Below are 25,591 nucleotides of genomic sequence, written 5' to 3'. Positions count from 1 at the left end.
AAGCCTAGCCACTAAAATTATGTCGACGCTTACACCTCTACAAAGAAAATTGTTTGAGGATACTTGTTTCGGGCCATGGCTGAAAGTACAACATCTAGGTGGAGATGTTATGTTGACACATTTGTTTCTTCAGACCATGACTAACGATATACCCGAGAGGATACAACGTGGTGATGAAGAGATATTTATTTCCTCCGGCGTATACTTGTTTTGGGCGGGAGGAGTTTTGCTTAATCACTGGTCTACGCTTCAGACACGATGAAGCAACCCGATACACTAGTCATATCTCCCGCCCATCATGGTTATCTCAGGTTTTTCCTAAGCTGGCAAAGTCGAAGCCGAGTTTACACATCGACGACTTGAAGAGATTATTTGTTAAAGATCGTTTTACTCAGATGGATGACCTTGATATTTTCTGAGTATGTCATTTATTACTTTTGCATGCCGGCTTTTTAGGCAAAGAGGGCAGACAACCTATTTCTAAGGACCTAATATTATTGGTAGAGGACCTAAATGCATGGAACCTATTTCCGTGGGGTTCATATATATGGAAAGCTACCTGGAAGAAGTTGTTGTCTGCCTTTGAGGACCGAAAAAGTTTGCGGGGCGATGGTTCTAAATACACTTTGGCAGGCTTTATTTGGGCCTTTAAGGTAAGAATTTCTATATAATGTTTCCAAATTTATAATTAATTATTTAACAATTAGTGATGTTTGTGTATTATATTGTTTGTAGATTTGGATATTTGAGGCTTTTCCCAGCATGCGGATATATGCGATAAAAAATTCAAATGATATTCCTAGGGCTATTACCTGGAGGAGGATCTGTCTGTTGGATTGGGAAGAGTTACTACCATATACGACGATGAATGATGTAAGTTAACACATAAATACTACCATATATAAACAAGTTATTACTAGTACACGTTTAACTTTGTTTGAGCTTTTATATTGTTAGGAGGCCAACTATCCATTACAGAGGCTGAGCTTGCCACTGATTGGTGGCAAGCTAGTAAGCAATTTTTTAATGGGACGGATGATGAGCACCCCCTACTTCGAGAGCCATCACCTGATCGAGCCTCTTCTCCACCTTCACCATCACCTATTCCATCACATCATCGAGCCTCTTCTCCACCATCACCTCATGATAGGCGACCGGCAAAGAGGCCACGACATTTATCTCACTGTTCTCTACCTCCACGGGATGAGTTAGGGGAGTTACGTGATGAGGTCGGTGCTTTGCGTCATGAGGTTGGTACTTTACGTGAAGACAATGGTGCATGGCGTGATAAGGTACGGTCTTTACGTGGTGAGGTGGATGTTTTACGCGATGACAATGGTGCGCTACGTGGTGAGGTAGCTTATCTACGTGAGATTGTTTCATCATTGCAGAATGAGGTTCATACTCTACGCAATGAGGTAAATTTGTTTAATACTATATTAAAAATGCAAATAACCTTTTTCTGGCATTATTTATTTATTTATTTACTGATTTATGTATTAATTTATTTTCAGCGGTCCGATAAGGTAGATGTTTTACGTCGGGTTTTTCTTGCACGACGGGGTTCACGCATAAGACGTCGTGCACGTTCCATTACGTCTCCTTTCACCCCACTAGTGCCAAGACTTCATAAGAAGAAGCTCGATTCACCTGTCATCGTTCAAGAGGCGTCTCCTATCGTTCAAGAGGCCCCTCTAATCGTTCAAGAGGCCCCTCTCATCGTTCAAGTGGCCCCTTCCACCATTCAAGAGGCCCATGTCATCGTTCAAGAGGTCTCTCCCACCGTTCAAGAGCCCGATTCACATGGCGTCATATGTCGACATATTGATAAACCCCCTCCCGTGCTCGATATGATGGATGCGAGTTGGCTTTCGTATGAGTTACCGGCCAATACCATTCCTCAGCATGAGAGGGGAACACTACCGGACACAATTACGGATAATATCCTTTGGGCTAAGACTGCAGTTATTTTTATCTACATGAGCGGAGCCAGGGGTGTTATTCTGACATATGCAAACTCGACGATGTTATGCATTTGTTTCTTGATCGGTCTTGGTGGGGTATTTTATTAGGGGTTGAAGATAATGGCTATTTCGAAGGGGGTAAGTCTTATATTCTTCTTATATTGCATTTTGATTTTTTTTTAAATTTATTAATAAATTCACTAATATATGTATTTTTTATAAATCAACATATTAATGCATGGGTGTCACGTCTTCTAATAATAAGGAAATTGAAGAAAATAAAAAATACTCGATGGACTATTATGCCGACGTCTTTTCACGTAGCTCACTTGAAGGATCCAAGAGTTCTTCATATATATTGGGTAATAGAAAAGCTAAACTTTATCCTACGTGGTGGGAGGTCGATAAGGTTAGTATTTATTTTTTGAATATTTTAAAGGTGTTCATAAATTTTATTTGATGTGCGCAATTATTTATGATTGCAGGTGTTTATCCCTGTTTTGGAACGTCATCATTGGCTTCTCATCGAGATTCAGCTCACATCCCTAAAGACAATAGTATATGACAACATGTTGAATTACATACCATTGTCTGATTTGAGAGATATTATTTGTAAGGGATGGAGTGCTCATTTGGCAAAATACTTGGACGCGATTGATTATTGGACTAATTCTGGAAACAAGAAGCCAAAAAAGTTCAAAGTTACAATGATCAGAGACGATATCGCACAACAACAATGGAGGGAGCCAGAGGGGATTGTGGTCCTCTTGTATGCATATGCTTGGAACGTTTGACGACAGGAAGTAAACAGTTTCTACCTCTCACAGATAGAGATAGAGGTGCAGTAGGGTTGTGGTTTCGGCATTTTATGGCTCGAGCGATATATGTGAGATGTTGCCTACCTGTATCCGCGTGCTGAAAGTGTGCATAAACAATTGGTAAGTTTGAGCAAGTGTTGTTAATATATATACTCTTTGTTGGTTTGAAAATGTTTGGTTAAGTACCTAGAATTCAATAATTTGTTGTTTGTTGGTTCATGATGTGTAGAAAGTGTTGTTTGAGCAAATGTTTGGTTTTTGCAGGTTAATCCTGAAGTGAGCTGCGTGAAATTGATGTATTTGTGCGTAAACAACTATCTAGGGTACACTTTTTTGCTTGTTTAATTGAATTTTACATTGATTTGTAAAAGTTGATTTGTTTAATTGATGAGGAAATAAGAATTATTTTTTGCTTGTTTAATTGATTTGTAAAAGTTGATTTGTTTAATTGATGTGTAAATAAGAATTATTTTTTTCTTGTTTAATTGATTTGTAAAAGTTGATTTGTTGTTAAATTTCAATCTGCATTATGCTGAAGGCAAAAAAGACCTGTTGAATGTACACTTTCGCAACACGAAAGTCAAATTCGCGTTGTGATTTTCTCGTTGTGATAGTCAAATTCGCATTGCGATTTTCGCGTTACGATAGTCAAATTCACAATGCGAAACAACGTGAAAGTCAAATTCGCAACGCGAAAGTCAAATTGGCGTTGCGATTTCGCGTTTCTTATTTGACTTTCGCAACAATCGCAACAAAAAATCTGATAAGTGATAACAACTGAACAAATCATAGCAATGTTCAAACTCAAGTTACTAATGAATGTCTAATGCATTCACACATAAAATACACATAATACAACGTTTGCATTTAAAAATCACCTAAGTTAATAAGTCCCAAAAGGTGAAGCCGGTTGTGATTGGGATTTATTGCGATTTTGATTTCCTTTTGCTTGGCACCATATGAACATTCTCCCATGACCCTCCAAAACACAAATCTATCCAAACATGATCAACATTAGATGATTTCATTCTACAAATTGTAAATTAATTTACTTAACAAACGAGCTATAAACTATATATCATCACTAACTTAGAGAAGAACATACATTTATTAAGTTAATAGTTGATAATTTGGGAGAGAAATCATTGAAAAATTATATAGAAATAAAATTATGTAAAAAAAATATCTTCCGAATATTATCCATTTCATCCAGCTCATGAAGATAGGATAACCGTTAACCGAAACAGTCTAAGAGAAACATAGCTGATGTAGAAGCAGCTGTATATTTAAAATCTCGAAGGCGATCCATTTGGTTCTCAAACATTTAAAGCATCAGAAGCATTTCAGGCTTATGATTTGGGTGGTACTCGAAAACATTTCGGACTTATTATTTTTGTTATTATTACAAGTTGTAGCCCTCAATTATCAGGATTTTTAATTGCCATTTGTTGCATTTCTCGTATACCACCCAGATCATACTTCCGAAATGTTTCTGACCCTTTAACTGTTTGAGAACCAAATGCATCACCATTAAGATTTTAAACCTGCAACTGCTTCTACATCAAGTATGTTTAGCTAAGACAGTTTTAGTTTAGGGTTAACCTACCTCAATGAGCTGACTGAAATGGATAATATCCGAAATACATTCTTCAGATATCCAATCTTCTTGCTTGTTAACCAAAAATTACGATGGTCGGGATTTCCCTCACGTTTAAAGTTGAAATAAAAAAAACAATGAAAATTAGGAATAATCAATGATAATATGCATATTGGCTAAGTTATTCCATTGAGTAAGTTGTTGTTTGATGGAACAAAGGCTTGGGCTAATATTTATAGTGGAGCCAAAATTTATATATATTGAAATTCAAACTCCAATTACATATGAAATGAATTTGAAATGCAGTGTTAAATTGAACATGGAAATTGCATAATTGATTTATATTGTTCAAGTAACATGCTTTATGAACCATCAAGCTAAAAGACATATTGATTGAGTTCAAAGCTGAGTTGTGAGTTGATGGGTTGTCGCACTTGTCACATGGTGGGAATAAAGTACTCACATGGAAGAGATAGATTGTTTTGTTATGCACATCCCATCTCATCTGAATGAAAATATACATACAATATAATCAAACCAAAACATACATACACAATAAATTTATACATAACAATGTTAAAATAATGTACCCACAACAACGAAATTAATCCGATGAAAAAGAGTTATTTCTAACGAAGTCCGGAACATTATTTTCCAAATAATGTACTCATAACAATGTTCAAATAATGTACCCACAACAATTTTTAATTGATTTGTTGTTTAATTTTCAATATGCATTATGTTGAAAGTAAAAGCTACCTGTTGAAGGTACACTTTCGCAATGCGAAAGTCAAATTTGCAACGCGAAAGTCAAATTCGCGTTGCGATTGTTGCAAAAGTCAAATTCGTATTGCGATTTTTGCATTTCAAATTTGATTTTCACGTTGCATATTTGACTACATAAAATACAACTGAAAAAGATAAAAGACAATAATCTGATAAGTGATAACAACTGAACAGATCATAGCAATGTTCAAACTCAAGTTACTAATGCATGTCTAACTGAAAATGTATGCATTCACACATAAAATACACATAATACAATGTTTGCATTTAAAAGTCACCTAAGTTAATAAGTCCCAAAAGGTGAAACCGGTTGTGATTGAGATTTTGATTTCCTTTTCCTTGGTACCATATGACCTTTAAATTTTGATGAGGATCCATATTTTGGTAGAGGAAAATATGATTGTGATGGCACTGGTGATCTACAGATCAACCTTGTATGACCACTTTCCTTGCACCGACTATATATTGATATCCTCCTCTCTTCACCCTTAGACGGTATGTGATCGTGATTTTTTGGTCGATCAGGTAGCCTGTTGTCCATGACTGGTGGCAAAACTGTTTGTAAGTCATCTGGTATGTCCCACTCAGAAGGATGTGAAATAGGGTAGACAATCTCGGCATAAGTCTGTTGATATACTTCTGTAGTGTAGCAATCCATAGCGTATGCGCTTGAATCATCTTGGTTTAGATGAAGATCAACTTTTATAACATGGTCACACGGATAACTAGATGTTTGTCATTTCATACAACTACACGTCTTTGCATTTAGATCGATAATCATTTAAGTTATTATCTAATACTTCAAACAAAGTGTTTGAACATGGTTTAACTCTCTATGACGTTGACTTCATAACACGTTTCGTTATTTTTTTTTCAGTCCATGGTGTAACACGACGTTCCAATGTTCCTGTAAATTAAAATAAATAATACTTAGTAAAATATATATTAAATATGATAAGCTACGAATTTAAAGAAATAATACCTGCATGGTTTCTTTTCTTGTAGTACCACTGTTGAATAGAGGCTCGAAAAAACTCCATTAACATAGTAATGGGTAATTCCCGGGAATGACGACTTAGAGCGTTGATTGATTCTGCACTATTAGACGTCATGAAACCATATCTTGCTCCAAGTTGATGTACTCTTGACCATCTTTCAAACCCGATATCTTCTAGTGTTTGGGCACATTGAGGCAAAACACATCTTAAACAATTTATATGCTTATTAAAATGCACTTCCCGATAAGCTTTTACAGCCTTCCAATATGTCCATTTGTGATTTTTTATACCAGCAGACTTTGATTTTAGATTTCTGTACAAATGAACGCCACAAAGTCCATGAAAAGCATCTGGGAAACACCTTCTAACAGCGTTGTCAATTGAGTTTGCCCTATCGGATATGATTGTCAGATTGCTAATAGGACATATGTAATCCCTAAGATGCCCTATAAACCAAGTCCATGAATAGAGGTTTCAGATTTTCCAACCCCGTAAGCTATTGGCAGTATCCCATTGTTAGCATCCATAGCTACTGCTAATAAGTTTACTCCAAGGTATCGACCTTTCAAATGTGCTCCGTCAACTATAATAACTGGGCGCATGCAAGTAATAAACGAACGAATCTACAAAATACTATACACAAGAAATATAATCATTTAAATGTGAAATGCATGTAACTAACAAAAATGAGTCAACAAAATTATATTGATTTACTAACCGCAGCACCAATGGTGATAAACAGCAACTCAAAGCGTCCATCTCTATCTGTTTTGATATGAGTTACCGACCCAAGATTTTTCAGCTTTAAATTGTGACAATAAGCCGGCAGTTGGGAAAACGATGCTTCTGGTGACCCCCTCAACAATTCCAAGGCATAACATTTGGCTCTCCAAGCCTGATAATATGAGATACTAATCTTGAACCGGGCATTCATGTCAATCATAATTTCATGTCCCCGATATACCCTGCCATTCAAAAACATTAACTCAGCCAGAAAACCACCCAACACCTTTTTGTTTGCCTGTCTATAGTGAGGAAAAACTTGGGTTCTTGAACATGTATGTTTATCAATAAAAGTCTTAACTTGAAACATTTCTAAATCTTTTATCCTCTTTGTAATCATACGCCATGTACAATTTTTGTTAATCATACACCTTGTTTCGAAACGATCTTTGCTTGATTTGTTAACTTTTAGTTGATAGCCATCTTCCACACATTTCGTATACAAAGCTATCTTCAAGTCTTTCTTTGTATCAAAAAAGTCATCTTTCTTGATACGAATAACTTTTGTGTAACAATCAACTGTTATCTTTACCAACTCTTCTTCCGGTATCTGAAGTAATTCTGGCATATTCCAGTTATACTCCCGTGGCATTTTCTTCTTTTTCTTTTCTTCGAGGACTTCTTATTCTTCTTCTTTTTCTTCTTCAAGGTTATATGAATTACAGAATGGATGTTCAACATATTCATTCACAGTTGTAACTTCCTCCTCATTATCATCAACAACATCTTCCTCGACAGCGGCTGTTTAATCATCAAAATTCGGGTATTGACCAATATCAAAATCATTACACGCAGGGTCTGTTTCTTCTTCTGAAACATCATCAAAATCCGAGTATTGACCAAGATCAAAGTCCGGGTATTGACCAAATCAAATTTGAATACTGACTAGTACTCACAATTTTTTCTGTTGGCCCATCATCGTCTAACTGGTCAATACGAAAACCGAAATTTGGTGCTGAAAGTTTATTGGGATTTGGATTAGGGAAAGGTTGTGGGTTTTGAGATTGTGTTTGATATAGTGTTTGGTATTGGAAATGTGGTAAAACAAAATTTTCTTGGTGATGAAATTGTGGTGGAACCATTAAATTTTGAGGTTGATAACAACGTTGTACATTGTGAGCATCATAAATTGGGGTTGAAGAACTTAGTTGATTACTACCCGCTACTGACCCAACTTCACTACTTCTAGGTTCAACAACATACAATGTAACATCATCTTCTTGCGAAACACTAATGTAAGCAATGAATCGTTCAACATCTTTATTGTCGGTTAACAAATAAACTTTACCTTTTCTCTGATAGATAGCCTAAATCCACTTAGAGGCTCTAAATTCAATTTCTTTGCAACACGTAACATTAGAGTTTCATAAGTTAACATTTTTAATGACAGTTTTAATTGAAGATTCATGGGTAAAGGCACATATTGTAAAACACCATGAACATTCTCCCATGACCCTCCAAAACATAAATCTATCCAAACATGATCAACATCAGATGATTTCATTCTACAAATTGTAAATTAATTTACTAAACAAACGAGCTATAAACTACATATCATCACTAACTTAGAGAAAAACATACCTTTATTAAGTTGATAGTTGATAATTTGAGAGAGAAATCATTGAAAAATTATATAAAAATAAAATTATGTAAAAAAAAATTAGAGATGTGGAAGGATGTTGTTGGATATAGGAACGGATATCGTCGGAGAGAGTTATAGATGGAGATGAATGAGTTGCGATTTAGGGATTTAGGTTATGAGTTGCTGCTGCTGCGTAGTTATATACCCAAAATATTTATGTTGCGAAACTAAAACATGTTGCGAAATTAAATTCGTGTTGCGAATTCGAAAATCGAGTTGTGAATTTGAAATTCAGTTGCGAATTTGAAATTCAGTGTTGCAAATTTAACTTCTGTGTTGCGATTTACAAATTCGCGCTGCGATTTACAAATTCGCGCTGCGATTTACAATTCGCGTTGCGAATTTGGAAACTGGGATGCGAAATTGGAGTTCGCGTTGCGAATTTGTTGGTCATTTTCGCAAATCCAAAAAAAAAATTGGTTAAAATCATATATTATAAGGCATTTTCGGTCAATGAGGGTATTTTCTCTAAAAGAAAACATTATTTTCTCTAAAAGAAACATTATTTTCTCTAAAAGAAAACATTATTTTTTTAAAAGATATGTGTTCGAATAATTATATCCAGATAACGTTCTTAGTAAGTTTTGCATGGAAATGTTAGAAATAAAGTTATTTTTTAAATTTTGAGTTTTGAGCAGGAGGGTTCTGTACTATGAAATCCCTTTAGCTTTAGAATTAAAGGTTTCTGGCCGACAAGGCTGGGGCCGAAGCGTTTTTCTTGTACTATGAAATCCACCAATTCCTATGCTTTTGGTGTGGCCTACTGTGCTTGATGTGACGATATTAGTTTTACCGTGAATCGTCTTCGGTCGAGATGGAGAAATCGCACCATAAACTGTTGTATTTGTTGGTGGCTGTTGAAGGCCGTGACTTCTTGTTACCCCCGGTGTGTTATTGAAAGCCATGTTAACCTTACTTTTATAAGACGGTATGTTGTTCATGTCGTTGACGACGAATGCAGCAATAATCTTGTTCATCGATGACGAATGATAAAACACGCTGCATTTCTACAAAGAAGCCAAGTTTGTGATTGTTTAGGTCTTAAGTCCTTCCTTGATTATGATCAGAATATAGGAAAATGTAAGGCTTCACCCATTTTGAAAATGGGATTTGAAAGTATAGAACCTTAGAGAATCCAATTCATCACAATAAAGCTCCTTTTTGTGTGTACCTAGTTACTATAGCAAATAACATTACTATGTTACAGACATCCAGATAGCTTCCATTGCCCTGACTAACTTCTCAACGGCACAGGCCAAAATGCCGGTAACAGCAGGAAGCAGGCAATGTCTACCACACTAAACTCTCACAAGGTTACTATTACATAATATTTCAGCTACTATGACACATCTGATCTGGCTACATGCATGCATGCCATCGCCATCACTATATTTTGTTATTATCGATTGCCTAGCATTCATCAACAATAAAATTCTGTTCCATTGCGCAGATTCCCTTCAGCTTCCAAATCCCTGGAGATTGAAAGCACAGTCCAATCCAGGCAAAGATCAATACAAGTTCAAATCAATAGAAGGTCTATGCAGGTTTTGTTTTTACCTATTTAAAAAGACATAAAATTGCCTAATGGAATTAACAAATGAAAGATTGACCTCAGAATTGAAAAAACACACTTATATAGTAGAAATGATCAAATTATAATAGAGGAAGTAAATCCACCAAAAATGCATAGTGTAAGGACCTTCATCTTAATAAAATGAATGATGCATGAAGCATACAATAGAATAGCTTGAACTGCTGATCAAAAATTGCGTAAACACATGGACAGTACTAGGATGTACCATTGGGGGTCAAATTGCTTAACTTTGAGACGGTCAGGGATCTAAGTAATTAAACAAAAAAAAAGAGGCTAGATCTTAATTTGACAAATTTCAAAACTAGTACGGATCTCAATTGTAACTGAACCTGAAATTTTGGGGGACCCTCCCACAGTGTACATAGTTCCATCCCAGCCTAAATATTTGTGTAGTGTCTAACAGTTTTAATTTCCATTTCTCTAATTTTACTCTCTATTCTAGATGAACAAGCAGAAGGGAAAATGTTAACCAAAAAGCAATTAAAATTAAAACCTTATGGTTTATTCTTCCATGATAAATCCTGCACCATCTGAAGCCCCTGCAGCAAATACACCAAAGAAATGAATAGCGTTGCCTAATGAGACAGAATAACGGAAATTACAACACATGACACCTGTTGAAAGCGTGATGCATCATTGGGTGATGGTGCCACCGGTAATTGTCCATATCCAAGTTCCTAGTAGCATCAAAAGATCCAAAACAATATGAAGACCTTATGACACAATGAATTCCAAAAGAGTGAAAACAAGAATGCCTTTACAACACTAGTAACTATAAAGAAGGGATTGCCAAAAGAAAAGAAATAAAACAGCAATTTATAGAGAAATGATTTGACGAGAAGTTCGGACAGTGTTGATTGACATGCTTTCTTGAGGTTTTCTTTTTTATTTGGATGAGCTGTTAGTATAAAGTTACCTGTGTATTTTGTTGATTTCTAACTCCAGAAAGTGAATACTGGATTTCCACAAAGCAGAGTTAGCATTTCCACAACTAAATATCTAACACAATAAAAAGCAAAAAATATCTAACACAATAAAATCCAGTTAATAAAGTCAATAACCAACCGATGCAGGACACATATGCTGCTGTAACTGTGGATGATGGCGAATCTGTGTTTGAAGCTGGGTCTGTTGTGAAGGTTGTTGAGCAGGGTGTAACTGAGGTTGTTGACCCAGATATTTCTGTTGTTGCTGCTGTTGTTCAAACAAAGTTAATTCTTCAGGCTTCTCCCACTGCACATAGATGCAGAAACAAACTCGTCAAAACTCAAAAACAATTAATGAATTAATTAAAAAATGCTCTCCAACAGTCAGCTGGAAATCAAATATATTTCTCACCTTGCTTTCACGTGTTAGACTGTTATGATAGTATTTGAATCCGTCAGGTGACGTATGCTCAGTCCAATGACATTCAACAGATGCTACTGCTGGTGCCCTAACAGGTGCAGTAGCAGCAGATGCAGATGAAGAAACATCTTTACTGAGAGTACTAGCAGGACTGCTGCCGACAGTCTGTGGTGTCATCCCAGCCCACTGGCAGAGCACCAAGCAAAATCCTCAGTGTAATAATTAAAGTACAACTTTTACAAGCAGATCCCACCATAAAAACAAATCTTTTAGCAACTAGCACGATTTAACATGGGAAGATAGCAGTTCAGATAATGATAACGTGCAAGGCATGTTGACATCAAGATGTCCGATACAAGGGAATAAGTTACCATTTAAAATAATTAATCTTTTATTGCAGAAGAGTATATTTAGAAAATAACTTTTTCTGAATAATTCTTTCAGCTGAAATTATGACATTGGCCCTTTTCTCCCCCTAAAAATTGACGTGGTAAGCCTTATTCCTAAACTTACATTTGCAAAATATTATCTTGTGTGAACCTGACCATCATGGCCCGACATACCTGCTGTTTAGGAGCCTGTGAATTCTGCTGCAATGTCATACTTTGATTTGAAGGCTGCATCAACTGCAATTGTTGTTGCAGCTGAGAAAATGCCTGCTGAGATGATTGAAAACTTGCTTGCAGAGTTTGTGTTTGCTGAGACAGCATCTGCGCTAGCTGAGAAGGGGATTGCTGAAGTGGTTGAAGCAGTTGCTGCTGGGTAGGAACATGTATCTGTTGTTGATTTGCAGCAATGGCCACAGAACTGGGTGGTAGGGCTTCAGCAGACGAAGCATTCTGCTGAACCTGTGGCCGAGGAGCAGGCAACTGGTTGCTCAAACCAGCTAAATGTTGTGAGGGATGTGCCTGACCAAATGAAGTATGACTAGCAGTATGGGGAACTTGAAGTTGACCAACATGCGCAGTTTGTATCTGCGAGTATGATACAGGTGCTGAGGGGTGCAGATGAAAGGAAGGAGGTAGATTCTGAGGTGATTCAAGGGTCTTCTTTGAAGGTGAAATCTGATTACCAACGGTTGGAACTTGTGATGAAGGTTGATTATATCCCTGAAATGAAACAAACCTAATTCAATCTGAAATGAAACATATAGACTTCAACGGTAGAAAAAACAAATGCAACTTTCAAAAACCCATACTGAACAAGATACTTTCATACTTGTGCTACAGTTAGAAAGAAGCAAAATGCATTGAATGCACTGAATTTTGGGGGAATTACGATTCAGGATCCGATTGCAATAAAGGCAGCAGTTAGGGATTACTTCTTCAAAATTTACAATGAGCGTTCAACTCTGGAAATTGATGACATAAGGCTGGATTTTAGCAAAATTACACTGGATCAGAATCAGTTGTTACAGAGAATTTTCTGAAGATGAGATTTGGGAAACCTTGAAGTCTTGTGACAGTAACAAAGCCCCAGGGCCGGATGGTTTAAATTTGGGATTTTTCAAGAGGTTCTGGCCTGTTTTAAAGGAAGATATTACGATTTTCTTTCGAAATTTCTAATTGGGAAAAGATTGGGAACATGGTGTAAACCATACATTCATTACTCTTATTCCAAAGATTTCGAATGCTGGTGGCCTCGATGATTATAGACCTATAAGTTTAGTAGGTGGGCTATATAAGATTTTATCTAAGTGTCTATCAAGGAGGTTAAGGAGCTGCATTTCAGACATTATCAGTCCTCAATTTGCTTTCATCCCAGGTCGTCAAATTTTGGACTGCTCTTTAATTGCTAATGAGGGAATTGATTTTTGGAGGAAGAAAGGTTTAAAGGGTTGTGTTTTTAAAGTGGATTTTAAAAAGGCATATGACACAGTTGACTGGCCTATTCTTTTCAGAGTAATGAGGAAAATGGACTTTGGTTCTACATGGATTAGCTGGATCTCGAAATGCGTCAAAACAGCTTCTATATCAGTTTTGGTTAATGGGGTTCCTACAGAGGAATTCCCAATGGCAAAGGGTATTCGTCAAGGTTGCTCTTTGTCTCCTACGTTATTTAACACAGTTGGGGAACTCCTTAATCTTTTGCTTCGTAGGGCTGTTTCAGAAGGGTTATTTTCGGGTATGGTTATTAGCAGGGAGAAGGGAACTTTCAAATTATCCCACCTTCAATTTGCTGATGACCTAATAATATTATGTGGTGCATCTAAAAAGCAGGTTATGAACGTGAAGAGAGTACTTCGAGTCTTCGAAGTTATATCTGGTCTCCAGTTGAACTTAAAGAAGTCAAAACTATTTGGGGTGAATATGAATGAAGAGGAAATAAGAGATTGGGCAAATTCGGTGGGTTGTACTGTTGGTAGCTTTCCTTCAGAACGCTTAGGACTACCTCTGGGAGCACAAAGAAATTCTTCTGCCCTATGGGATCCAGTGGTTCATAGTTTCAACAAGAAGTTGGCAGGTTGGAAGGCATCCTCTCTTTCTATGGCAGGGAGGTTAGTTTTAATTAATTCAGTCTTATGCTCGCTTTCTACATACTATTTGTCATTGTTTAAAGTTCCGGCTTCGGTGTACAAGTCAATCAATTCTATCATGTCCAACTTCTTATGGGGCGGAGGAAATGGTCAGAACAAGATTCATTGGGTGGATTGGCCCAATGTGTGCAAACCAAAATTCGAAGGTGGATTGGGGGTTCCAAACATTGACAAGGTAAACAGAGCTTTATTAGAAAAATGGTCTTGGAGGTTTGCTAATGAAATAAATGCGGAATGGAGGAGATTGATTTGTTCTAAATACAATTTAGACTCTTCTTTACTGCTATTTGACAATAAGGTTACACCCAAATTTTCATGGATTTGGAGATCCGTGGTGAACAATCATTACAAATAGACCCTACTGGCTGTAAAATTAGAAGCAACTATTTTGTTCAAGTTGGCGATGGGGGTAGCATTCGATTTTGGCAAGATGTTTGGGCAATGGATCAACCATTAAAGATCATTTTTCCGAGATTGTTTTCCATTTCCTTAAACAAAACTGGAAAATTATCTGAGTTTGGTGATTTTAGCTCAGGCAGCTAGTTTTGGGATATACATTTAAGAAGGGAATTGAATGATTGGGAATATGAGCAGTGGTCTAATTTGATGACAATTATTTCAAATATTTCCCTTTCGGTTGATTCATCTGACGTACTGGTCTGGAAAGGCACTGGGGATGGGGTATTTACTGTGAAATCTTGTGTTAGTCAGTGTTATTCAGGGACCTCAAGTTCATCAGATGTTAATTTCTGGAAGAATGTTGTTTGGAGTGGATTATTGCCTCCAAGAGTGGAGACATTTGTATGGCAAGTTGTTATACAGAAGTTGGCAGTGAAGTCAGCTCTTGTTAAAAGAGGTATGATGGGTATAGATGACTTGTTGTGTCCTTTTTGCAAGCAGTTTGATGAGACACCCTCCCATTTATTTTTTACTTGTTCGGTGGTTTGGAGCATTTGGAATAAATTCATTAGGTTCTAGAACATTCAATCTGTCTTTCATGTTGATGCAAAAATATTTCTCCTAGCATGGGCTGATTTGAGGATTAACTCAACCATATGGTCATTTATTCCAGGGGTTGTCCTATGGACAATTTGGAAATTCAGAAATTATATTGTTTTTAAAGGAGGAAAGGTAGATCAAGCAGAACTCTTCTTTTTAGCTAGATTCAGGCTAGCTTCATGGTACTTAGCTAAGTACAAACAGGTTTCGATCTCTAAGGATTTGCTTATTTCAGATCCTTCCTTAGGGTATTCTTGTTCTCCTAACACCAAACTGATTGCAACTGTGATTAATTGGTCCCCTCCCCCAAAGGGCTTCATCAAATTAAATGCCGATGCTGCTACTACTACTGACTGGAAGAGAAGTGGGATAGGTGGTGTTTCGAGAGATGATAACGGGACAATCATTGACTCTTACAAGGAATCCGCAGGTCCTGGTCCTCCTACTTTGATGGAATTGAAATCTTTCCTAAAGGGCTTATCTTTCTTTCACACTATACGACACAGATTAAAGGATCGGTTGATAATTGAGAGTGACTGCAGGGTGACAGTTGACTGGGTTAGGGATTTCATTTCATGTCCTGCTGTTTATGCTTACATTGTTAAAGATATTATTGAAAAACTTAGACTGTGTGAAGGTGTTATTAGATGGGTTAATAGGGCAGCTAATCTAGAGGCAGACGCTCTAGCTAAGGCTGGAATTGGTTAATATTTATGTTGTTTTTAAGGTTGTAACTATTTAGGTTGTCGATTTCCTTCAAGGAGTTTTAGGTTTTTGTAATATATTGTATTAAGTTTATTATTAATAAAATCCAAGGCACTCTTTTCCTCCTTCCGCTGATTAAGGAACTTTTTCAGAGTTCCATCAATCATGAAGGGGGTTTTTAATGAGGCCTATTATTCCTATAAAAAAAAGTACATTTAGATGAAACTACAAGGCCAGAAAGAGAACCATCTGAAGGGCCACCAAAAGAACACCCTATTGCTTTACAAGCATAGTAAGAAAGAGTGTGCCTGATAAATAATACTAAAATATTTAGTTGACAACTGACAACATTTCAAAAGGCCAAGAAAAAGATGAGTATGACCACCAATTCATAGCTTTCAGGCTCCAATCGACAGAGCATTTAAATGACAATTCATCTAATTAGGTTATTTTCACTTTTTTTAATGAAAGAATCTTTGCTTTGATTGAAGGGGGGGGGGAAATTGACCACCTTAACTATAAAAACAAAAAAATAGAAGCCAACCCTAAAGGAAGTTTCTTACAGTCAAAGGTATACTGTTCACATTTCAAAATACAATTTCAGCATATCATCCATAAAATATGTTACTAAATGCCAAAAAGAAGAAATATTTCTGATTAACAGAGTTTTGTAGTAAAAATTAACTATGTGCCATGCAAATATTGTTCTTACTGGATTTAAAGATATTGCTAGGTCAGCAGACCTAGGTAACATCTGGTTCCCCATACTCCGAATTCCAGGATTAGGAGTTGGTCCCATATTCTGTGGACTCATAGGGTGCCAATCAGTAGGTGGAACACGATCCCCCGTGGCGTCTCCAATGTTGGTTGCTGCTCTGTAATTAATAGCATGAAAACAGAAATTCAGGCATATAGCCACACAAAATAAGGAGAAAGGTTAAGCCTTAAAAGCATTGGACTTTGCTTGAGTACCTAGGCCTTGGTGCTTGGAAACGAGGACCCAAACCTGGACCTCCAAATGCAGCAGCACCACCCCTGGAAAGGAAGCAAGTCAAAAGACAGCCTACAACTTGTTCAATGTGTAACTTAGGCAACGTGCCAACAGATGAATTGACAAACAGATACACAATTAACTTTCATCCAGATGGAAGGTAAAAAGTGTCCAACAAAAGTAACAGATATAGCAAACCATCAAAAGCATGGTCCTTTCCTAATTACATCATTGTACAAGTTTACACACAAGAAATGCATAAAATGTCTTTAGGAAAACCTTGGGTCTCCAGATCCTTGCCGAGGCCTCTTAGGATCCGCAAAACGGACAGTTAATGGTTGATCACAACCCTAAAATGTAGAAAACAAATAATAAATTGGCACATCAATAATAATCAGTAAACAGAGCATTATGAGAAAAATATAGATGCATACTCTCATTGTATAAATTCCATTGAGAGCATCTATAGCTGCTAAAGCTGTTTCTCTGTCGGAGTATTTAACAAACCCGCAGCCTTCAAAATGAAAACAATAATTATATGAAAGATGGTGAAAATGTAATGAAAGTGATTTTATGTGAACATCTAAGAACTGAACAGAAATTATCAAAAAGATGTAATTTTTAATAAGATGTTGTAACAAAAGAAACAAGAACGGAAACCATTCATCAAATCCAAGGTCACTAAGTATAGAACTCAAGGACACACCACGACTCTGCTTTAATTCATCACGCATGAGGTAAACATCTTCAACTCGACCAAATTGAGAAAAAATCTGCCAATGGAACAGAAATTACTATTTTGGTAAAATGTATAAAAAATAAAAAATCAGAAAACTAAAATTAGTTAAATAATGTCAGTTTATATGAGTTATGCATAAGAAAACGGGAAAAAAAGACATTTAACAATTGAGGTGATCCTACTCACACCAGAATAATAGAAGCCTCAGAAATAGACACCATAATTGTACAAATAAAATATCTGTATGACTTACTTCCTGCACATCCATTTCAGTAGCTTGTTTGTTCAGCGATCCAACAAACAATTTGAACTCAACTGCACCTGCCATTAAGATAAATAAGAATATATTATGGATAAATAAGACAATAAAAGGATAAAAAAAACTAATCACGAAACATCATGCATAATGAACAAAATTACCACACACACACACCTCCCCCCAAAAAATAAAATAAAACAAAAGATCCCAATTCACCACAGCAGTCAAAAGTTTAAGGCACAGATAAATCTAGAGATTTCTGTCAAATGTCAATGGAAAGTCAACTTAAACTAAGAATGTAAATCTATCTCCCACTAATGCTTATAAAGGAAACCATAATGTTTCCAATCAATTAGACAAATCATGCACCTACTTGCATTATTTACTACTTAAAGTTCATTTTCTTCAACCTTTTGGAGTTTCAAGTTTCAACTATGAGACAGGGATTCAACTATAGACACAAATATGCTTGGATTGTGTAACACACGAGACAATTTGCATACGCATGTGTCTATGCTTTTGGAGAAGTCATTGGACAACTATGCCAATATGAACAGAGGGATACAAGCACCCTACATTCTGAAATTAAAAGGCATTAGAAAAAAATCATGGTACATAAAGGATTACTTAAACAAGGGCATGCAGCACCTAAATACAAAAACCACACGTTAGTAGAAGTGAGTGCCACGGATATTACATGCTTAGCTGAGAATTCAATGAGAATAGTGCATATAACCACAAAGATCCTCTATTGACACATTCTCAAAAATTACAGATCAAGCTTCAAGAGCATACAAATATGTAAAATTATTACCAAGGCGTTCTCGTTCCCCATCAGCATATCTGACTTGGATAGGACCCACTCCCTGTGAATTTGCATGAGAATGTACCACAATTTCATTTGTAAGAGAATGTAAAACCATTTCAGAATATACAAGTAAACAAAAAAACGTAAGAGGCAAAAGACCTCACCCCAGGCAGAACATGTTGATTGTGTAAGGCTCTAATAGCCCTATCAGCTTCTTCTAAGGTTGCATATTTTATAAAACAACATCCTGCATAACCAGAGTTTTAATTCTAATTTTGTTAGATCACTTGCACCCACAGAAATGGTGCAGATAGGCAGATACATAAAAAATCATGCAACCAAGAGATCCACGTGTCATGAAATAAGGCTGTTACATTTCGGTTGCATATAAATGAGGCGAGAAAAAGAAAGGGTTTGTTGTGGGGGGGGGGAATCCAAAACATCCATTTTACAATAAAATTTATTTTCATTTAGCACATCCCACACAAAAATTAAACATATGCCAACCACTATATCAGAATTGTCAGAAGAGAAAACACTTTCAACTAATCATCTTTCTGTCAAGGCAGTGTAGCATGACACAAATAACTCAATTTACAGAATACACACCTTCCAGATAACTACTTAATAGGATATGGTAGAACTAGATAGTACGTAGTATAAAAGTAGCAAGTCCATCTGCTTGAGTTATTTAAAATAAATATATTACTAAATCATAATTTTCTTAAAACATGCAACTAATCAACCAACGGTTTGCTACATTCAAGAAAAAGACCCACAAGAACAATCTTGCTGATCAATGCATTATAAATCCATGTACCAAACCAGATAAAACCAAAAGAACTTAAAGAAATACAGTCAGAAAAATAGGAGGCAGAAAGAGAGAAAAGTGAAAAAGAAAAAATAATTTCTAATAAGCTGGAAGCTGAACAGAATCAATTTGCCATGAAAATAATCACCACCAAGCTTACAAACAGAACATCTAGGGGTACATGTAGAGAGGATATTACAAAACCATAGAGAAAAAAGCAAGGCAAACAACCAGATACCCCCCAGAGGGGGCTACACAGAAAACACGAGAACATTCAAACCTTAACTCTAAGCAGCTTAGAGGTGTCAGTGACAGGCACTAACGTACAGACAAGTCAGAACTTACAAAAACAACTATTTGTCATTCACGTTAAAACACGTGACAATATGTCAAAGGGGGGCCTTATTTCTCCCCCAATGGACCCCAAAATAAGATAAACAATGTGCATAGAACATTACAATATGCCAAGCGGCATCATTTCTCTCCCAATTGACCCCAAATAAGATAAACAATGAGCATAGCACATAATATGTCAGGTGGCATTAATTCTCTCCCAATGGGCCCCAAATAAGATAATCAATGTGCATGACACAAGCACCAAGCAGAACAGAAATCTAGGGTCCGACGACCTTAGAACCAAAGAGCATGCATTTTAGGCCTCTCATTGTCATTTTCATCCTGTTCAATCCAAAACAAATCCCCCACCATACATTTTCTAACAATCTAATTAAGCAAATAACGTACAAAGGCTAAGGACATCAATATATAAGAGACAATCAGCAGCAATAAGCTTGCTGTGCAAATAAGACATCCATATCATTTAAATGTTTAACTCATTCAAGTTGGAAATAAATAATTTAACCTAGACACCATAGGTTGCATAATTACAGCAGACATATTCACGCTAAACAAAAGGAATCTGGTATTCCACCATCTCCGCACACTTCTCAAGAACCAAATTTGTACAAACATTTGAATTAAATCACATCTCTCAAGAACCAAATCGGTACATCAAACATAAATTCTCAATTGACAAGCACTAGAAGAAACCAAGTGCCAATTTCAAAAATCTACCGAAAATTCATAGTTGTATTGCTGCTTCAGAATTGAAATAAAATCAAATTAATGTACGTAGACCACATCTATTAAAGCTCCATCTAATCATTCCAAGACAGAATCATCAAAGCACTCACTTCACCAAGCATCAATGAGAACATAAACTCAATCACTCAGAGAAAACATCAACTCCTCACCAGTATCCCATGAAAATGGGCTGCAGTTCTCTCTGAATAATGTACAACCACATCTGCCTAGACAACTCACAACAGGAAAAAATGTTTCACAAATCCATCTGATAGTAGGGAACAACAATTTCAGGTAACTATGCTGCACAAATTCTATAATCTGATCTTCCACGTTGATTTAAATTCAAATACAGCCATTCCTCCATGTTGATTTAAATTCAAATACACTCATTCCTCCATGCACATTAAATATTCACATTCCACAACAGCATCCAAGCTATTAAAAGGAAAATGAGCTTCCTCAAAATGAGAAATCTGTCAGCCCCGACACTGGCACTACTGATGCAATCAACAATGAGAAGTACAAAAAAGGGAACACATAGGAGCATCAAAAATCTGCCGCAAGCAGCCTTTGTTTTTCCAATGGGACATGATAGGTGGAATAAAATAAACATCAACAAGATGAACTACCCAAACATATTAATATTGAATATATTTAAGGAAAATTAAAAGAAAAGAAAAAAAGAGAAATCTAATAACAAAGCCAGCCTGTAGCATAAATGCAAATTAGCAAAATGAACAACCAATGCAATGAACTGCTACATCAGTCATAACATACAGCAGAGGCAGCAACTAATTTCCTATTGTAGACGAAAAAAATTCCAAAAGAATTTCTGGCATTATAATAAGCATTTCAATACAGAAAATGAGCTGGCCACAATATAGACTAGCCATCCAACCTATTATAGAAAATTATTCAATCAACATGCCACAATACACATTCACCAACCAATTTCCTATTGTAGATAAGAAAATTCCCAAACAATTTATGGCATTATTATAACCACACAAGTCGATGCAGAAAATGAGCTGACCACCAATATAGACTAGCCATTCAACCAATTATAGAAAATAATTCAACAAACAGGCCCAAATACACACAGTTAACAACCAATCTATTTCCAGGAACACATATCCATCCCACAAAAGTAAGATGCTTGACTTCTTGTAATGCTCCGAGTACCACAGCATGGAACCAAGGAACTTTCAACACATAGAACTGAAGTACCATCCATATTTAATAAACAACCAACTTCAAATACATCATGTAAACATAAAATCGGTCCACATAAAAATCAACCCCATATAGAAGTAAGAACTACCAGATTCTTCAAGATAACAGTCAAGCACAGAAATCTTGCAACAAATAATATGATATAAACCATTCAACACAACAATCATAGAATTTCTGTTTCTACATAATATAACAGTAGCACATCCTTTAATTTATATATTTATATATAGTTGTATACTACATCAACAGAAATAGACATTTCAAGGAAAATTAATTGTTGGCTATTGCCCTGGCAACAGAATCCATTATTTAAAGAACATGTTCTGTTTGCAGTACAAGTTCCCTACTTTTTCTATACATAAACCAGGTTTTAATGGGTTTACATTTCTCTCCTTTTTTGGCAGGAGCAACAAAAGAAAAAGGTGGTAGCAACCAAAACCAACAAGCGCGAAACTTGTATCAAAAACAAACTGAGATGAAGATGAGCTAATGTTCGCTCCTATCAGCCTCTCAGCAGACCTGAAATGAGATACGCATAATAAAAAATATCTAACAATGAAACAAAATTCACGCTAACCTTGAGGTTGGCTTGTTTTCTTATCTTTTATTAAAGCAACCTCTATCACATCTCCATGTTGTTGAAATACATGTTGAATCTGACAAAAGATGAATAAAATCATTTGTGCAAGAAATAATACCAAAAAGTCCAAAATGTAAAATATATTAATATTAGATGGTAAAGTGGTATTTATTCAATATATACACGATCCATATCCGTCACCGTCACATGAACTTACATCCTCTTCTCTGGCAGTCTTTGGTACAGATCCCACAAAAAGTTTGGCAAAGTTTCCACCACTGCCAACAATACCAAATCGATCTTGACAGAAAAAAATGAAAGTAAAGGATAAGTCAAAAATATATGCAAGTCATGGTCAGGATATGCAATTATAATGGTCAAAAGTCGATAAAAAAAAGGCAAATACGAATATTAAAAGGAAAATTGAAGATAAAATAATCTGTAGCTGAATCCATCCATGCAGCCAAAGAACAAAAACTAGAAGTAAATGTCGAGCACTTGGTAAATTTATAATTCGAAATAGAAGTTCACCAAAGAGAAGAAAAAGATAAGGAAATGACCTAAAATCCTTTGAATTGACGAATTATTCAATTAGTGAAAGCAGTATATGATTGAGAAAAATACAATTGAAAATATATACATATAATAACTTCCAATTGTTGGAAGAAAAACGAACCTTTGTTGGGAAGTTCACCTCCACGACCAGAGAAGGGAAAAGGGCGTTTCTGTCCCGTGTAACTTTGCTGCACAGGATGCGGTGCAGGTTGTTGATAATTACCATCGAAACCACCAGCCACAGGCCGAAACACTCCGCCTCCGCCTCCTGAGCCACCACCAATTGGGCGAAAACCTCCACCTCCTCCGACACCACTGCTGTTGTGAGGCTGAAGAGGAGGGCTATCGAACGGATGATGCCCTCCTCGGAAGTTGCTAGGGCTACGTCGATGGTGGAGATAGGGATCTTGGGTATCGAACTTGTCGTTGGAATCACTGTCGGCGTCGTTATTGGTCCTGTAGCGGCTCATAAGAGAGGCGTCGGAAAAACGCGAGGGGGCTAGATAGGGGTTGCAGTTATTGAAGACAGAGTCATGGTTGTTGCTATCGCCAGAGCGGCCGCCTCTGTGCATATCCAGCTTTGCTGAGTGGTTAGCTCAAAGATTGAAGCCCTAATCAAATTTTGCAGAGAAACTAGAAACCAAATGGTTAACTCACTGTTTCTCTCTCTATGTATATATGTAAATTAGATCATTTAAGATTAAAAGTTGAAAAAAAATATAAAATTTATTTTATTTAAAATACGAATGGCAATAAGTTATATTTGTAATTATAAAAAAAAATTAATTACAAATTTACTTTAGAATCTTAATCTATTTCTTTGTTAAATGCCAAATAATTTATATAATTAGTTAGATATTTAAATCATTTGAAAAATTACATTCAATAAGTTTAATTTTTTAAAAATAAAAAATAAGAAAGATAATGAATTCAAATATAAATTAATTAAATTTATTAAGTGATTTTAGTGATAGAATTGATGGTTTTCTTTTTAGGGTATTTGAATTCAAGCGATTATGTGTGTAGGGTGTGTATTTATTGTTAATATGCTAACAAAAAATATAAATATATTACTTTATAATCAATTCAGATTATTTAAAAAATAATTAACTAATTATTTGTAAAAGTAAAGCTAATTCAAATAGCAACTATGAGAATTTAAAGCTAATAACAATTATAGACCTAAAAACAATTAAAACTAAAAACAAAGGATCAAATTTTGATTTATCTAATTTCAAAACAATTAAAATATTTTTTTTGGTTAAAATCTGATTTTTTGCCTATATACTGTATTAAATTTAGAAATTAATTAAATAGGAGAAGTCAAATATTATTTTTTTGGTTAAAATCTGATTTTTACCTATATACTTTATTAAATTTAGAAATTAATTAAATAGGTGAAGTCAAATATTATTAAATTGTCATGATGGTAATATAAATTTTTGGAACATCAAAATATTATATTACCGTTCAATTTGTTTTCAATTTTGCAAGTTTTAAAGGATCAAAAAGATAATTTACCAAATTAATAGGACCAATTCCCAGCTGCCGTATGGTGCTGCCCTTGATAATTGGGTTAATGCAAAATCATCTTTAAAAACTTGAAACTTAAAATTTTTATGCCATTTAACAAAAATTAAATTATGATAGTTAAGATATATATCATTAATTTGTGATTAAAAAATATGTAGTTTAGTCTTACGATTTGAACTTATTTTTATTGAGTCTTGATTTGATTGACATGATTATAATTGTAAGAATTGAAAAAAAAAATTATTTTGATTTAGGGTTGAGATCAAATTAAGATAACTTAAGTGTTTATTAAAAATATTTTTTTATAAAATACTTAATTTCACGTGAGTCAACTTACAAAACATTTTAGAGTAAATTATTAAAATGATTGTTTTTGTTTTGTTTTATTTATTGTTTTCATAGATTTAAAAAAAGTAACTTTTGGTGGTTGGGACGTTAATGATACGTTAGTAACAGGATTAATTTTTTATTTGACCCTGAACTTTATATCAAATATTAATTAAATTTTATACTTTAGATAAAATATTATTTTGACCACTAAATTTGACCAAAATCACTCATCATCAACCACCACTCACTGTTATTATCAATAATTAGGATCCAACATTTTTAATTCATTCCTTTTTAGGCTTATAAACGTAAATTTGATGTATATTTCATTGAAAAATACTCCAAACTTCACAAATTTTGCCTAAAATCTTGACTTCCATTAAAATTAAACCATAATAATAATTTTATCATGAAATATAGGGTGTTGCTTTGTTGAGTTCATCGGTTATTAAAGTTATAAAATGATCATTTGATTATAGAGAGTTACTTTATTGAGTCCATCGACTATTAAAAGTTACAAAATGGTCACCTGAATATTCATATGTTTCAAACTCGTTTTTTTTTAAAAAAAATTAGGGGTCTTCTGAGTTGGACATTAATTTATTGAGTACGAGATATGATAAAATTTGGTCACATAATCGTTTGAGTTATATGTTGTGGATCGACTCTCCATTTACATTGTGTTATCAAGTCGGTACTTGAAAGCAACGACAGTGTCAGTAGACGTCACCAAAATATGGTTTTATCATATCTCAATCAGCAAGTTAAAATCTAGCTCAGATGACCATCAAATTTTTAATAAAAATAAACGAGTTTGGAAGATATAAATTATTAGATAACCATATCATACCTTTTAATAATCACGAGACTCAACAAAATAATGTCTTATGGTCAAGG

General features: G+C 35.3%; 1 protein-coding gene across 2 annotated transcripts; it reads right to left on the bottom strand.

The window, feature by feature from the left end:
- Window positions 1-10,618: 10,618 nt before the first annotated feature.
- Window positions 10,619-23,483, bottom strand: LOC120115684 (flowering time control protein FCA-like). Of its 2 annotated transcripts, none has more exons than XM_039136315.1 (17): window positions 22,953-23,483; window positions 22,494-22,576; window positions 22,274-22,352; window positions 18,731-18,813; window positions 18,573-18,624; window positions 17,753-17,820; window positions 17,467-17,533; window positions 17,195-17,274; window positions 17,040-17,110; window positions 16,742-16,804; window positions 16,452-16,644; window positions 12,093-12,638; window positions 11,521-11,715; window positions 11,248-11,415; window positions 11,099-11,137; window positions 10,797-10,859; window positions 10,619-10,721 (listed from the first exon to the last, which is right to left on the bottom strand). In XM_039136315.1, the coding sequence occupies exons 1-17, from the start codon at window positions 23,401-23,403 to the stop codon at window positions 10,677-10,679; spliced, it is 2,346 nt and encodes a 781-aa protein (XP_038992246.1). In that variant the 5' UTR covers window positions 23,404-23,483; the 3' UTR covers window positions 10,619-10,676. The 2 variants fall into 2 exon arrangements, with proteins under 2 accessions (XP_038992246.1, XP_038992247.1); XM_039136316.1 differs by having other exon boundaries at window positions 10,639-10,721; window positions 16,482-16,644; window positions 17,467-17,530; window positions 17,750-17,820.
- Between the last annotated feature and the right edge of the window lie 2,108 nt (window positions 23,484-25,591).

Source organism: Hibiscus syriacus, unplaced genomic scaffold, assembly GCF_006381635.1.
Source record: "Hibiscus syriacus cultivar Baekdansim isolate YM2019G1 unplaced genomic scaffold, ASM638163v2 tig00110270_pilon, whole genome shotgun sequence".
In the NCBI taxonomy this organism is placed as follows: Eukaryota; Viridiplantae; Streptophyta; class Magnoliopsida; order Malvales; family Malvaceae; genus Hibiscus; species Hibiscus syriacus.
The sequence above is the reverse complement of the archived record's forward strand: the minus strand, read 5'-3'. Positions and strand labels throughout refer to the sequence as shown.